The 16,870-nt window shown below is 44.2% G+C and overlaps 1 protein-coding gene across 1 annotated transcript; it reads right to left on the bottom strand.

Moving 5' to 3' along the window:
* Window positions 1-722: 722 nt before the first annotated feature.
* Window positions 723-16,457, bottom strand: Tp53 (tumor protein p53). Its single transcript, XM_026390537.2, has 11 exons — window positions 16,347-16,457; window positions 6,465-6,565; window positions 6,050-6,071; window positions 5,689-5,961; window positions 4,853-5,036; window positions 4,659-4,771; window positions 4,218-4,327; window positions 3,757-3,893; window positions 3,597-3,670; window positions 2,196-2,302; window positions 723-1,676 (listed from the first exon to the last, which is right to left on the bottom strand). The coding sequence occupies exons 2-11, from the start codon at window positions 6,536-6,538 to the stop codon at window positions 1,595-1,597; spliced, it is 1,176 nt and encodes a 391-aa protein (XP_026246322.1). The 5' UTR covers window positions 6,539-6,565; window positions 16,347-16,457; the 3' UTR covers window positions 723-1,594.
* Window positions 16,458-16,870: the final 413 nt, after the last annotated feature.

Below are 16,870 nucleotides of genomic sequence, written 5' to 3'. Positions count from 1 at the left end.
TCCAATGGGGAAGGCCTGGCCCCCAGCACCCCTCCCTAGGAGTCAGCAGCACTAAGCAACAGGGCAGGCAGGACATGCTGGGCTCCCCAACCCTGACTGTCCTCCCTAGCCCAAGAAGCCCTTTCAAAGGTTTTCCTGGCAGAGTGTAAAGCTTCAATTCATTCAACTGCCTGGCACCAGGCCCAGGATGAGAGGATGCTGGGAAAGCCCCAACTCTCACCTTAGCTGCCCCCGGTTCCCTGGGACCCCATATGACAAGCCTCCACTGGTCTTTCTATTCATCCAGTAGCACCCACTCCCTTCCCCTTGGGGACCCAGGTACCCTGCCCCTTTTCTGTAGAGCAGATGGCTACCCGGGAGGCTCAGGCTTGCTAAATCAGACATTTAAATCCCATAATCCTTGGTGAGAGGCTGCCGAGGAGACAGCAGCCCAACCCTAGAAGCAGGGGCGGGTGAGAACTTTGTGCCAGCCTTGGCAGGAGGGGAGGAGGGACAGTTGGTTCCCAAGTTATGAATGGAGTCACCCCTCTCCCTTGTTGTCATGCAGCCCACAGACTGACCCAGTCCCCAGCCTTTGTTCCCCTCCGGAGCCTAAGCGCTGCCCCCCCCCTTCAGCCCACCCATCCTGAGACCCAGGGGGCTATCTCCCAATTTGACCTCCATACTCATCCCTGCACCCGGGGGCCCAGGCAGCCAGTGTGGATACCCATCCACCAAACACACAGGTGGTAGCAAAGTTTTATTGTAAAACAAGAAATCGATATAAAAAGGGGATATAAAATGAGAGAAAGGGTATGGGGTAACAAAGGCAGATTTGTCTTGCCAACAAACAAATAAAAAAATAAAAAAAAAATTAAAAAACCCCCCAAAACTACAAAAACCTGACCCTGAGCATATGGGGGAAGTAAAACAGATCTTGGTGGACACAGATCCTATATAAGCCTGAGATGGAATCCTCCAGGCTGTGGGATGGGATAAGATTTCATTTCAGGTGCCAAGGTTCAACAAGAGGTTGGACAGGATTTGGCTGGCCGGCAGAGACTTGGCAACTCCTTCCCTTTAACCAGCTGCTCAATCTTGGAAACCATCAACACATTGCCCTAACAGGGGCAGGAAACCAACAACCACAAGGGGGCCAAGTCCCAGCCACCTCCTAATACAAGGCAGTTCAAAGCCAGACACACGTTATTTCATTAACCCTCACAACAAACCCCGTGAGGTAGGTACGATGATCAACATTTTATAGATGTGGGTATTGAAGTTAGGAGAAATTAGCTTTTCTGGTCGGCATGGTTGAAGAAGGGCTTTTAACCCATCGGATGGCTGGTTGTAGGTTAACCCTTACATGCAAGAACATTTTCTTCCATCTCCCACTCTTCACAGTTAAAGCTAAGCCATAGGTATGTCTTAGCTCTCACCTCTCCCCAAAACACCAGTGCAGGCTGACTTGAGTGAAACTATAGACAAGACAAATAGCAGAATTCCTAAGCATTTCTGAGGCACATCTATACTAAGCAGGGATTCAAGCACCCAAGTTCCAAAATGCTAGGGAAGGAGGGCAGGGGTGGGGGTGGGAGACAAGAGTCAGAGGATGTCAGTCTGAATCAGGCCCCTCTCTCTTGAATATTATTTTTTTATAACGGGAGGTAGACTGCCCCTTCTTGGACTTCAGGTAGCTGTAGGGAAAACAGAAAAGGGGATGAGGAAAGATGACATAAGGCTGGCACAAGGGGAATTTAAATTAAGATGGTCATACATGTTCCCTGAGCACTTGGGGGGTAACTGTGTGTATCAATCCCTTCATCTTCCCTTATATCACGAGGAAACAGCATGAGAAGGGCGAGTAACAAGATCACAGAGTACCTGCTAGTACTTGGCAGGGTTGAGTGACCCCCAACTGGTTCTGCCCATCAGTTTCATAAAATTACTAGGCTCCCCACCCTTCAACCCCTCAGCTCTGAGTTAGGAATTGCCAAGATGGCAAAGAAACATTCATGCTCATTGCTACGTTAGAGGAGCCAGAGACAGGGACATGGTTGTATGATATAACAGGAGGAACACTAAGGAACACTGAGAAGGGACAGGACCAGTGGGATGGGATCTACTATCTTTTACCATGAAGGCAGAATTGGAATGGAGTCCTATGGTTTTCCAATCTAGTAGGGAGGGGACAGGGCCCAGTCACAGTCACTCACCTGGGGTGTGGCCTGCTCTCCCCTGGCTCCTTTTCAGCTTGGGCATCCTTGAGCTCCAGGGCCTCATTCAACTCTTGGAACATCTCAAAGCGTGCACGGCCACGGATCTGCAGCAGGGGTGAAGGGGGATGGAGAAAGTTGGGCAAAGTCACAGAACCATTTTCTAGCTGTCTTCTTTTTTGGAGGGAGGCATACTACTAGGGATTGAACCCAGGGGCACTCTAAGACTTAAGCTAGTCCCCAGCCCTTTTTTTCAAATTTTATTGAGAAACGGTCTTACTAGGTTACAAGGTTGGCCTTGAGCTTGTAACCCCCCTACTTCAGTGTCCCAACTCTCTGGCTCATGTTTTTTTTTTTTTTTTTTTTTTGTACAAGGGACTGAACCCTGGGATACTTTACCACTGACTGCATCCCCAGTCCCCTTTTCATTTTTTATTGAGACAGGGTCTCACTAAGTTACTGAGGTTGGTCTCAAACTTGCTGTCTTCCTGCCTTAGCATCTCAAACCACTGGGATTACAGGCATACACCACCATGTCTGTCTTGAAATATTTTTTTTTTCCCCTTTTTATAGGGCTGGAGATGGAACCCAGGGTCTCAAACATATTAGGCAAGTGCTTTACCACTGAGCTATACCCTGAGCCCAACAATTTTCCTTTTGAAAGATGATCCTTATTAATACAGATGGTGGTAATGTTTTGAACAACCAATAAAAAAATAAATAAATTAAAAAAAAAATACAGATGGTCCTGAACTTACAGTGGTTTTTTATTTTACAATGGTGCAAAAGTGATAGTAGAAAGTGGATATCAATTTTGGGTCTTTTACAGACTAGCATTATGTAGTATGATACTCTTTGTCAATATGGGGCAGTGGCAGTAAGCTGCAGGTCTGTCAGCTACATGACCATGACCATGATATTGTACTGTATACTGTATTGCTCACCTGTGATGTATGATAAGTTAGGTGGATTAAATGCAGTGTTGGGGATTGAACCCAGGGTTTCACACATGCTAGGCAAGCACTCTACAATCCAGCCACAACCCCAGCCCAAATGCTCTTTTGATTTGTTAATGTTTTCAGCTTACAATGGGCTTACTGGGAGGCAAATCCATCGTAAGTGGAGAAGCATTATACTATGGTACAAGTATTCTCACTTTATACAAAGTGTTCTCTCACTTTGGGTACAACCAAGGGTCACTGTCTGAGGCAGCACTATCCTCTGATGACAAATGCCCTAATTGCAGGCAAAGCAGCCAAAAGTGCTAGGCTGAAAACTTGCAATCTGATAATAACTTACTCTAAGAGTCTAGTATATGAACAAAGGAAATAATAAATACATATTTTCTTCAATTCCAATTAGTATGTGCAAGAGACTACGTGTTTCTCTCAGACTTGGTACCTTAAGGGTGAAATATTCTCCATCCAGTGGTTTCTTCTTTGGCTGGGGAGAGGAGCTGGTGCCAGTGGGTAGTGCTGGGGAAAAGGTGAGAAAAGAGTGAATTTTGGACAGAACTACACCCTCTCTTCCCCGTCCACCTCTTTTTGTCCTGCTTGCTTACCTCGCTTAGTACTCCCTGGTGGTGGCTCAGGGCAAGGCTCTCCTCTTTTGCGGAAATTTTCCTCCTCGGTGCGGCGGTCTCTCCCGGGACAAGCACACACGCGTACCTCGAAGCTGTTCCGTCCCAGCAGGTTACCACTGTACAGGATGAGAGAAGTAGGAGGAAGTTAGAAACTGGGTCCTACTCACCCTGTCGGTAAATCAGGCCCCACCTACTCCTAATTGCATTTTTCCCCTCTGGAGCCTGAGCTCCTGCTCCAGGGACACTAAGGAGAAGCCAATGGTAAGATAGATCCCAAAACCAGAGAATAGGAAGGTGAGAGAAAACAGCAGAGGAAGTCCTACTTGTGGAGGAAAGGTGAAAGTTAACAATGAGTGACAGTGTGGTAGGGGGTGGGGACAGGGACAGGCAGAGGCTGGAAAGGAGAACGCCAGTGTGAAGGGTGGCATGCAGATCCCTACCTAGAGTCTTCCAACGTGATAATGGTGAGGATGGGCCGTCGGTTCATGCCTCCCATGCAAGAGCTGTTGCACATGTAGTTGTAGTGGATGGTGGTGCACTCAGAGCCGACCTGGGAAGAACAAGATCTGTGTCAGACAGGGAGGCCTGCAGCCTCTAGAAGCTTCCGTTTCTTCACTTAAGGAAATAGGGGTAACCCTTTTTCCTCTGCAAATTTTCCAAGGTTGGGAAGACACTGAATAAGAAGCAGGCAGGCTGGGAGTGTGGCTCAGTGGTAGAACACTGGCCTAACATGTGAGGCCCTGAGTTCTATCCCCAGTACTTAAACAAACAAACAAACAAACAAACAAAAAGCAAGACAAAGTTCCCTACTTCCCCCTGAATAGCCAATGACAATCCCTTCCAGTCCCCTCCTCCCAGAGACCCCAGCTGCCAAAGCAAACCTCAGGAGGTTCATAGGGCACCACTACACTGTGTCGAAAAGTGTTTCTGTCATCCAAATATTCTGCACGCAAATTTCCTTCCACTCGGATGAGATGCTGAGGAGGGGCCAGGCCTAAGAGCAATCAGGAACACATTAGAGGCGTGGGGACCCTGGGCAGACAGCTGGATCCATCTTAAGCCCCTGATCACTAACCATCGCTATCAGAGCAGCGTTCGTGATGGGGACAGCGCCTCACAACTTCTGTCATGTGCTGTGACTTCTTATAGATGGCCATGGCGCGGACGCGGGTGCCAGGTGGGGGTGTTGAGTCAACCCATAGCTGCACAGGGCAGGTTTTTGCCAGCTGACAGAATAGCTTGTTGAGAGAAGGGGAATACTGTAGAAGAAAGGAGAAGAGTTGAAGGGTGGGGACAAGCCAATAAATGAAACAAGGGAAAAAGGAGATTTAATGAACAAGCACTGTTTGGGCACCTATTAGATGTCAGGAACCACAGGGGAGGGCAGCTAGAGAGAATGGAGTTAGGGTCTACATATAGGGAGTTTATTTTCTCTCTCTTTTTTTTTTTTTTTGCAATAGGGACCGAAACCAGTGTCCCTTTATTACTGAGCTACATTCCCACTACTTTTTATTTCTTTGAGACAGGGTCTTGCTAAGTTGCCAAGGCTGGCCTTGAGCATGTCAACTTCCTGCCTCAGCCTCCAAGTTGCTGGATTTACAGATATATGACATTCCTGGCTTTTTGTTTAAGACAGGGTTTCATGGTGTTGCAAATGCTGGCTTTGAACTCCTGGGTTCAAGGGACCTTCTGGACTCAGTCTCTCTAGTAGAAAATTCAACTTTGGGACAGAAGTCAAAGTCCACAGACTAAATGGGTAAAATGTAATAATGTCTAAGAAGTCAAAGGCTAAAGAGGAAATCCTCAAGCTCCAGACCAAAACAACAACAACAAAACAAAACCACAAAACACAGGGGAATATGACTAGGCATTGAAAGGTCATATGAAAGCCTGCTCCCCAGAGCCACTGACCGTGCACGTGACTGATTTGGCTGTCCCAGAATGAATGAAGCCTAGACGGAAACCATAGACACCAGGGTAGGTGTTTTGAGAAGGGACCGATGATGATAGGGGCCAAGAGGTGGCTGGTGCAGGGGCTGCCAGTGTAGAGGCCGCTGGTGTGGGGGCCTTTGGTGCAGGAGCTGCTGACATTTGAAGGGCTTCATCTGGGCCTTTGTCAAACCAGTTTTCAACATCTTCTGAAGATAGCAGCAAATCATCCATAGGAGGGGACAATACAGGAGACTGTGGATGGACAAAAGAGGAGTCTTAAGGCTGGGTTCCCAGCCCACTAGCCCACCAAGTCTCTAGTCCCTCCAGCTCCAGTCCTTACCAGAACGTTGTTTTCAGGAAGTCTGAAAGATAAGAGCAGAAAGTCAGCACTATTGATTTTTGCTTCCCATAGGCCTCTGCTAGGGGGCTGGGGACTGGGTTGGGGAAGGCAGGAGGAGGTGGTTAATCTGTGGGGGACTGGGCAGCAGGCCTGCCCTTCCCATGGGATCTACTCAGGCTGGGCATGGTGGGGAATGCGTGTAATCCCAGTGGCTTGGGAGGCTGAGGCAGGAGGATGGAGAGTTCAAAGCTAGCCTCAGCATTTTAGCCCTAAACAAATCAGTGAGACCCTGTCTCTAAATAAAATACAACAAAGGGCAGGGGATATGGGTCAGTGGTTAAGTATCTCTGATTCAATGCCCAGTATCATAAATAAATAAATAAGCGGGGCGCGGGAAGAAAAATCATCTACTCACAGGTTCCATAAGTCTGAAAATGTCTCCTGACTCAGGGGAGGCTCGATGCTGAGATCCGACTGCGGCTCCTCCATAGCAGCGTTCAGGATGCAGTCTGGCCTCTATGAGGGGAAAAGTGAGAATCAGCATAAGACACATCCAACCCTAGGCAATGGGGCCCGAGAACCTGCTATGGGAGGGGATACAGCCTGACTTCCTGGGGAGCAGGAACAGATGGGCTCCTTCTGCCTTTCTCTCAGGCTGCTCCTGACCATTCCTTGCTAGCCAGCTTTTCGGTCACACAATTCTTCAGAAAAGATAACCCAAGAGGGGCCTCTAACCATCCATTACATCTACAAGCCTTCCAAAATTTGCACTCTAGCCCACTCCCTCCCTGTGGAGAAGGGCACCTCACCAACCTCCACATAGCTCCATTTCTGGGATCGCCTTCACAAATCGTGCAGAATGATCATCTCTCCTCTTGCCCATTCCCGAGACCCCCTCTTCACCCCTCTCTACCACTTTGATTCAACAACTACCAAGGATTCCTTCCCCTTTCCTTTCCTGGGGGGGGGCTCTAACTAGCTTGAATGTCCTTCTCTGCTCAATCAATGAGTGGTTCCCCCTACAATACTCATTTCCAACTCTAGTCCCCCTTTGGCTGTGTGGTTGGTTCCTTCCCACTGAGACTTCAATTTGTGTGTCTCACTTCCTCAGGGATGTTTCCACAGACCACTCAATCATAGCCAGCCAGCTCAACTCCACCAAGCCACCTTATTTTAATGTTTGATGCTTCTTCCTTGTTTACTTCATCTGTTTACTTTAGTATAATCACCCTCAGGGCAGGGAAGTGTTTTATTTATTATTTATTTTTGTGGTATTGAGGATTGATTGAATCTAGGGGAGCTCTATCACTGAGCTACACCCCCAGTTCTTTTTATTTTGAGATAAGTTGCTAGGCTTACAGATGTGTGTTACCATGCCTGACACCAGGCTATCTTTCTTTTCTTACTCTTTTGGTACCAGGAATTGAACTCAGGGGCACTTGGCCACTAAGCCACATCCCCAGCCCTATTTTGTATTTTATTTAGAGACAGGGTCTCACTGCATTGCTTAGTGCCTTGCCATTACTGAGGCTGGCTTTGAACTTGCGACCATCCTGTCTAAGTCTCCTGAGCCGCTGGGATTACAGGCATGTGCTTGGCCTTTCTTTTTCTAAAATATTTTATTAGTTATTGATGGACCTTTATGTATTTGTGGTGCTGAGAATCGAACCCAGTGCCACACACATGCTAGGCAAGCGCTCTACCACTAAGTTACAACCCCAGCCCAGGCTATCTTTCTTGATGCCAAATCTCTCTTGAGCTTTGCTAAGAGAGATACTCACCAAAAATGCTCACTGCACTTTTCTTTCTGTCCCACAAACAAGCAGTGGCATTAATGGCAGGCTTTTTCCTAATCTTCCTTAACATTTACTTCCACCTTTATGTTGATAGAGGGTTTTCTTTCTTATGTACCTAGAGTTTGCAAAATCCTTTCACACTGTTTATCTTATCTGTCCTGATAACCACACTTGCCACTTGACAAGTGAAGAGGTTAAATGAATGAGCTTTTATCAAAAATGACCGCTCAAACATTTATGAATAAGAGCCTGGGGTTGTGGCTCAGTGATAGAGTGCTTGCCTAGCACGGGCGTGGCCTTGGGTTTGATCCTCAGCAGCACATAAAAATAAAATAAAGACATTGTGTCCAACTACAACTAAAAAATAAACATATATATATTTTTAAATTTTGTGAATAAGATGCTTACTATCATCAGACTTGTCTGTAAAAAGCTCTCTTCCGTAAATGGTTAAGGCACATTTTGGCTGAAGAAAGTCCTCTCAATGAGAGGGTCAGATACCACAGCCCCTCAATTTGGGGTAGGGCTGAGCAGGAGCAGGGAGGAAAGAAAGAAATGGAGTGGCCCAGGGTGTCCTACAGATCAGTGATCAAAACAAGAGTAAAAATAAAAGGGGAGGAGGCTCAGAAGTCCAAAGCCCTGTGTTTGATAGTGTACCCTATCTCAATTGGATTCTTCTGGCTGCTTCACTTTATAAGAATTGAGTTTTAGGCTGGGGGTGTAAGTTAGTGATAAAGCACTTACCTGGCATGCTCAAGGCTGTGCCTTCAATCCCTAGCACCCCTTTTTATCCCAAAGAATTCAGGTTTGTTATTTGATTTTAAAAGTAGTGAATCAAAATAGTTGTTATCTGGTTCCCATGAAGGGAAGAATCAAGTTTTACTCATTCTTATGTCTTAGTGCCAAATCACCTAGGACCCGGGGAAATATGGACAGATAGCAGTCGAGCACGCAATCCCTGGAGGTAGGCAGGCTCGGCCTGCATCTCAGGCTCACTACCTAGCAGCTGTTTAACTTTGGGAGGTTATTTAACCTTTCTGTGCTTTAGTGTCCTTTGATCTGAAACACGTACCTTATTATTAAAATAGTACTTTAATTCATCATCATTTTATAAAGAGCTGAGAAAAGGAGTTGGAATGTATAGCTCAGTGGTAGGATCCCCAGCATCATGAAAGAATAAATAAATAAAACAAAGCAGAGTATTTGGCATATCATAAGAGCTCAACAAAAGTTAGCTGTTAATATTAACTGTCCTCTTATATTTGTTCTAATTATTGTTGTCATTTTTAATATTTTCAGTTGTAGATGGACACAATATCTCTTGGGAGCTGCTCTGGAAATACCTGGCCTTAAGTCCTGAGCAAGAGATATTGAACAATTATTGTGCCCCTCAATAACTTGACCTTTACCTCTGCTGGGATAATGAGGTGTGGTTCCTGGAGCAGGCGTTACCCGGTGGGGTTGAGTTACACTCACCTGTTCCTTTGTAATCCTACCCCTTGCCCCCCTTTTTTTGGAAATAGAATGTTCTAAGAAACAGCATAGAAGCCAACTCCAGAATGTGCGTTCCCCCCCTCCCCCCAGCCTCTCCTGACTTTCTCTTGCCCCCTTGTGGGATCCTGAGGCTGGAAGGCGGAGAAGCTGTCCTGAAGCTCATAGAAAAAGGTATTCTGTGTCACCTAAATTCACATGAGTGACTTTGGTTCAGTTGCGCTTGCTGGACGGGGGCAGCAAACACTTTTGTTTATTTAGGTTTGTTTTTTTTTTAATGTGGGTCTAGGGATGGAAGCCAGTGCCTCACCTATGCTGGGCAAGCATTCTACCAGTGAGCCACAACTCCAATTATTTTAGAGAGAACTTTGTGAGTTAGTGCAGCTTTTTTTTTTTTTTAAAGTAATTGAGTTTTAAAAATACCTTTATTTTGTTTATTTATTTTTATGTGGTGCTGAGGATTGACCCAGGGCCTCGAACATGCTAGGTGAGCGCTCTACCACTGAGCCACAACCCCAGCCCAAGTGCAGCTTTTTTGAAAAAATATACTTTTTAGGTACCAATGGACCTTTATTTTTTATTCATATGTGGTGCTGAGAATCGAACCCAGTACCTCACATATGCTAGGTAAGTGCTCTACCACTGAGCCACAGCCTCAGCCCTAGTGCAACTTTTGTGGTACTGTTCCCACCCTGCTAATGGAAGTTCACTTCCTTAGGGAATGCTGTTCAGTAAACAAGGAGTGGGAAGTGGGGCTTTTCTGGGATGGTGGCTCAAGGTATCTGACTCCTTGGAGGAAAACAGCCTCACAGCCTCACAGACATAGGAAGTCTCCTTGTCTCTAACACTCAGGTTGTTATTATTATTTTTAAATTTGTTCCAATTGGTGACAGTAGAATGCATTCTGACACATTGTACACAAATGGAGCACAACTTCTCCTTCCTCTGGCTGAACATGGTGCAGTCACACTAGTAATGTAATTTTATATATATATATATATAGTAACAATGTCCATTTCATCCCACTGTTCTTCCCATCCTCATACCCCCCCCTCCCCTCTGTACAATCTCCCCCCTTCATTAGGGATCAGCAGCCACTTATCAGAGAAAACATTCAGCCTTTGGTGCTTTGGGTTTGGCTTATTTCACTTAGCATGATATTCTCGAGCTCCATCCATTTACCTGCAAATGCCATAATTTCATTCTTCTTTAAGGCTGAGTACAATATTCCATTGTGTATATGTACTACATTTTCTTTATCCATTCATCTGTTGAAGGTCATCTAGGTTTTTTCTATAGCTTAGCTATTATGAATTGAGTTGCTATAAACATTGTGTCACTGTAATATTCTAATCTTAAATCCTTTTGGTATAAACTAAGGAGTGGGGTGGCTGGGTCAAATAGTATTTCCATTCCAAGTTTTTTGAGGAATATCCATACTGCTTTCCATAGTGGTTGCACTAATTTGCAGTCCTACCAGCAAGGTATGAGTGTACCCTTTCCCCTACATCCTCACCAACACTTACTGTTGCTCATATTCTTGATAATTGCTGTTTGGACTGGAGTGAGATGAAATCTTAAGAGTAGTTTTGATTTTCATTTCTCCAATTGCTAGAGATGATGAACACTTTTTCATGTTTGTTGATTGATTATATTTCTTCTGTGAAATGTCTGTTCAGCTCCTCAGCCTATTTATTGATTGGATTGTTTTTTTAAAATTTTTTATTTTATTTATTTTCTGTGTGCATGTGTGTGTGTATGTGTGTTCAGTTTTTGGAGTTCTTCTGGAGATTAATGCTCTCTCTGAGGTAAATGTGGTAAAGGTTTTCTCCCATTCTGTTGGCTCTCTCTTCTCTGCTGAGAAGCTTTTTATTAGTTTGAGTCCATCCCATTTATTGATTCTTGATTTTACTTCTTGCGCTTAGGAGTCTGGTGAAGGAAGTCAGGTCCTAAGCCTACATGGTGGAGGCCATGATATGAACATGTCAAGCTGAACTGGACCTACCCAATGGTTCTGGTGGGGTCAGTGTTTAAGGAAATGCCAGGTGGGAAGGCAGTAAGCTCATCTGAGACCCCAAGGAGGGGCAGGGATCATTATAATAAGTCTTAACAGTATCAGCTGCTGTAGGCCCTATAGACTTACAGGCCTCCCACTAAAAGCAAGCAAGGTAGGTTTCTTTTCTTTTTTTTTTTTTTTTGAAAAAAAAATTTTTTTTTTAAGAGAGAGAGTGAGAGAGGAGAGAGAGAGAGGAGAGAGAGAGAGAGAATTTTTATTATTTATTTTTTAGTTCTCGTCGGACACAACATCTTTGTTGGTATGTGATGCTGAGGATCGAACCCGGGCCGCACGCATGCCAGGCGAGCACACTACCGCTTGAGCCACATCCCCAGCCCTTGCAAAGTAGGTTTCAACAATAGATGAAGGAACTGAGAGTTGAAGTATTAAGTCATTTACCAAGGTTTTTAAAACTATAGGGCAGAACCAGGGATGTGAATCTGGGACGTCTCAAAAACTGAATAATATTTTCCTAAGTTTGCTTGCTTGCTTTTTCTTTTTTTGTTTGGTATTGGGGATTGAATCCAGGGGCACTTTACCACTAAGCAACACCCCAGCCCTTTTAATTTTTTTAAAACAAATTCTTCCTAAATACTTAGGGGACTTACTAAGTTGCTTAGGCTGGCCTTAAGCTTGCAATCTTCTGCCTCAGCCTCTTGAGCTGCTGTGGTTACAGGTGTGCGCCACTGTGCCCAATGTTTTCCTAAGGTCCTAAGGTTTCACCAAGACTGGTATAAGAATATTTTTGGGGGGTTGGGGATGTGGCTCAAGCTGTAACGCGCTCGCCGGGCATGTGCGGGGCGCTGGGTTCGATCCTCAGCACCACATAAAAACAAAATAAAGATGTTGTATCCACTGAAAAGTGAAAAATAAATTACAAAAAAAAAAAAAAAAAAAAAAAGATATCTTTTGGGGTTGGGGATATATCTCAGTGGCAGAGTGCTTGCCAGATAGGTCCAAGGCCCTGAATTTGATTCCCAGTAGCCCACAAAAACAAAACAGGAAAGAACTTCTTATGGAAAAATTCTAACACATTACAAAAAGGAAAAAGAATGTACCCTCATGTATCTATCACCCAGTTTCATGAATAATCCATATGCTCCCTTTATTATCTCACCTATATTCTTAGCCACTCTGCCTAATACATGCAAGGCCCTGGGCTCGATCCTCAGCACGGCACAACATAAAAATAAATAAATAAAGATATTGTGTCCGACTAAAAAATAAATATTAAAAAAAAAAAAAGAATTGGTGTCCAGGTTTTCTTCTGAAAGTAAGTTTCAGAGTGGTGTATGTGTTTGTATGTATGCACTTATTTATTTTGTATTTATTTATTTATTTTTGTATTACCAATTGTAGCCGTTGTACCCAGGGGGTGCTCTACCACTGAGCTACATCCCAGCCTTTTTTTTTTTTAAACTATTTTTTAGTTGTAGTTGCACACAATACCTTTATTTTATTTATTTTTATGTGGTGCTGAGGATCAAACCCAGGGTCTCACATGTACTAGGCAAGCACTCTACCGCAGAGCAATATCCCCAGCCCCAGCCTTTTAAAATTCTGAGATAGGGTCTAAGTTACCCAGATTGGCCTTAAACTTCAGATCTTCCTGCTTCAGCCTTATAGGCATGCATCATGGTTTTATGTTTAGATCAATTATACAACTCTATAGTCAATTCACAGGAGGTCCAAGGTTCAATCCCCAGCATCTCATAAATAAATAAATAAAAGAAGACCTCCAACTCTGTACTATTTTTTTTTCAATTTGGAACCAGCTTGTCAATTTGTACAAACAAGACTACAAAGATTTTTATTGGGATTCATCACTACATCTTCTAATCCATCAATAGAATATCTCTCCATTATTTAAAACCACCCTTCAATTCTCTAAGTGATATTTTATAGTTTTCAATGCAGAGCTTTTATCCATTTTGCTAAATTTATCCCTGAGCATGACACTGTTTTGGATGCTACTATGAAGGCTACTGTTTTTTTTTTAATAATTTTTTTTTTAAGTTGTAGTTGGACACAATACCTTTATTTTATTGATTTATTTTTATGTGGTGCTGAGGATGGAACCCAGTGCCTAGCACTCTACCTCTGAGCCCTAGCCCCAGCCCAAGGCTACTGTTTTTAAAAGTAAATACTCTGGGGGCTGGGGACGTGGCTCAAGCAGTAGTGTCAGGGTTCCATCCTCAGCACCATATACAAACAGGGATGTTGTGTCCGCTGAAAACTAAAAAAATAAAATAAAATAAAAATTCTCTCTCTCTGTCTAAAAAAAAAAGTAAATACTCTGCAGTATTTACTTCTCAGTTCTAGTTGATTTTTCGAATTTTCCATTTATGACTTTTTATATAAATAATCACACAGGCTGTAAATAAAAAGACTCTTTTTCTAATCATTATTTCTTTTTCTTGCCTGATTAGGACCTCCAGTACAATGCTGAAGTGATGAAAATAAAATCCTTTTCTAATTCCTGATCTTTTAAAATACCTTTATTTTATTAATTTATTTTTTTATGTGGTGCTTAGGATAGAACCAAGTTCCTCAAACGCGGTAGGCAAGCACTCTTATCGCTGAGCCCCAGCCCTGGTTCCTGATCTTAAGATGAAAAACATACAGTTTTCTACCATTAAGTATCTTTTTTTAAACTTTTTAATTTTTTTTACCATTAAGTATCTTAATACTTAATTGTAGATGCCTTTTTAATCAAACCAAGAAAAATTTCCCTCATTAGTTCACTCTGAGGTTTGTTTAGAATCATGAATAACTTTCGAATATTGTCAACTGCTTTTTCTGCATCTGTTGAAATCATAGAATTTTAATCCTGTTAACTGGTAATTTACAGATTAATTTTTGAATGGCAAAGTAACATTGCGATTCTGGGATAAACCACTCTAGGTTAGAATATATTTATTCTTTTTACAGATAACCAGGTTTGATTTGCTACAATTTTGCACATCTTCTATTTTAAAAAGTTGTTGCTGCTGCCTGTACTGAACATGTACAGATATTTTTTTTTCCTCAACAATACAGTATAACAACTATTTAAATAGCATTTACATTGTTTTAAATATTATAAGTAGTCTAGAGATAATTTAAAGCACATGTGAGAATATGCATAAGTTAAAGGAAATATACTATGCCTTTTTCTGTAGGGAATTTGAGCATCCTGGAACCAATGCCCCTCCCCCACCTAGTGAGGATATCTTGGGATTACTGTACTAAATTATTCAGAGAAACTGCACACCTCTGCAGACACAAGGCTAGTTCTGAAAACTGTGGCTTTCAAAAAATATATTACACATACATATACATTAGTAAACAGCAGAAGCAGGCACAGGCATTGCTCTGAGACATCCGCGTTACGGTCTTTGGAAAGATCTTTTCATATTAAGAAGAGACTGGGATTCCGACATTTAGTTCAGTCAGAGATTGCCACAAAGGCAGTTACCTGGGAGACTTTATCTGCATAACAAGACAACCCTTGCTGCAGCACACCTCCCCCCTTCAACGTTCCACAGCCTGCATTCCCTCCTTCACCCCCCCCCCACCAAAAGCCGAAGCTTTAGATCTATATAAATGCAACCCGTATTTAGAAAAAGGAACACCACATAAATAGAGCACACAGTATACATAAAGTGGGCGGTAACTAGTGAACGAAACGACCAGCCCCCAATTATGCATATAAGAGAAATTGATCTGCATGGGATTTGGAAGTGTTCCGCTACCTCCCACTGGGAAGAAGTGGCTGACTGCACTTAGGACCTCGGGGTGTCTCTCCGCAAGGCCCTCCCCTTCCGCTTTCACGACGTTCGGTCTGCGTCCAGAATTGGAATGGCTCAGCCCAAAACCGGATGCTGGATGAATCGTGTTTCCCAAACAAACGCCCCATCATTGCACTCTTTCAAGTAAAAGTTGATTCCTGAATGTACCTATTTCCAAAAAAACCCAGGCTTTGCCTTCTACACACACCTCCCCCCACGTCTTTCTACACAATGGTAGCGTCCTTCTAGATTGTCGACGACCGGGGGGGGGTGGTGGGTGGAGTACACCATTCAAAGAGGGGGAGGGACTGAGGTTTGTATCAAAACAAATACCCGGTCCTTTGCAAAAGCAATAACCAAGTAGTTCAGAAAAAGAATGGAAGAGAGGTAGAACAGTTTCCCTCCGCAAACAATAGGAACCCGCCTAAAATACATTTTCTTTCTTTCTACTTCCCTCTTATTAGGACAACAGTGAGCTCTTCCGACAAAGAGAAACCGGAAATGGTGCTGCAAGTAGCAGAAATGTAAATGTAGAGCCAAACAATAACAGGGCTGCCGGGCCTCTCAAACCTGCAGGATCCTGACCCGTCTCGCGGGCTAACCTTTCATTTAGCACTTCCCACATCTATAGCTGATAGTCTTTAATTGGATTTTCTTCAGCTAACGGAGCCGGGCGCTCACTGGAGAGATCACTTCAGAAAGGACAAAGGTCCGGAAGTTGGGGACCTTAGCGCCTTGGGTTTCCCGATCACCCCAATTAATTTTGGAATGGAACCCGAGGTTCTTCTAGGATGTCATGGGCTCCAACATCTCAAGAAAGTCTCAAACTAGTGCTTTGTGCATCATATTTAAGAGATTTCCAGCATCCTGCTCTAGGTAGATAGGGGCATATGCGGGGGGGCAGGGGGAGGGAGTAGGCTTTTGGAAGGCTCCAGATTCCCCAAAGTCCAACCCCGTGCCCAAGTGTTCAGCTTTGAGTCTGGCTGATAGTAACATCCCCGTTATCTACACCCAAGCCTCCCAACACTGCATTTCCATGTTGATCCCGCCAGCCATTTCCCCTTACCCAGTGCAGCCCCGCTGCCCCCACCCCCCCAAACCCCGCGATTCTCTGGAGCTGCAAATACAAGCAGTCGAGAGCCCATGACTCAGAGAAGACTCATCAAGCTCTATAGAGACCTTACCCCGACCTCAGGGGAGCGTGTCACCGATCTGGGAAGCACGCTCCAAGCCCGGTCGCCAGGTTCTCCTCAGAACCACGCAGCTACCTGCGCCCAGAATGATGGCTCTGGACTTTTGAGGAGCTCAAAACTTTTAGCGCCAGTCTGAGCACATGGGAGGGGAAAATCCCAATCCCAGCAACCCTCGCGAGGTTCCTGGCACAAAGCTGGACAGTCGCCATGACAAGTAAGGGCAAGTAATTCGCCTGCAGGCGGATGGAAGGAGTTGGAGAGGATGCGGAGAGTCAGGATTCGCGTTGTAGCTCCTGACATTTGGGAGCAGGAAAATAATACAAGCTAGAGCTGTGAGGGCAGAATTGGTAGAAACTTTGCAGGACTCCGCTAATGTGTCAAGTATAAAGGGTGGAAGGAAGAAAACTTGCATTTGCCATTCTCTCGGCCTGGAATACTGAGCTTTCAGAATTAGCTGGATCGTTTCTCATCATTAGCTAAAATGTCACCTTTTAGGAAGGCTTTCCTTAATACCT

This window comes from Urocitellus parryii, chromosome 7, assembly GCF_045843805.1.
Source record: "Urocitellus parryii isolate mUroPar1 chromosome 7, mUroPar1.hap1, whole genome shotgun sequence".
In the NCBI taxonomy this organism is placed as follows: domain Eukaryota; kingdom Metazoa; phylum Chordata; class Mammalia; order Rodentia; family Sciuridae; genus Urocitellus; species Urocitellus parryii.
This window is presented reverse-complemented; position numbering and strand designations above follow the sequence as displayed.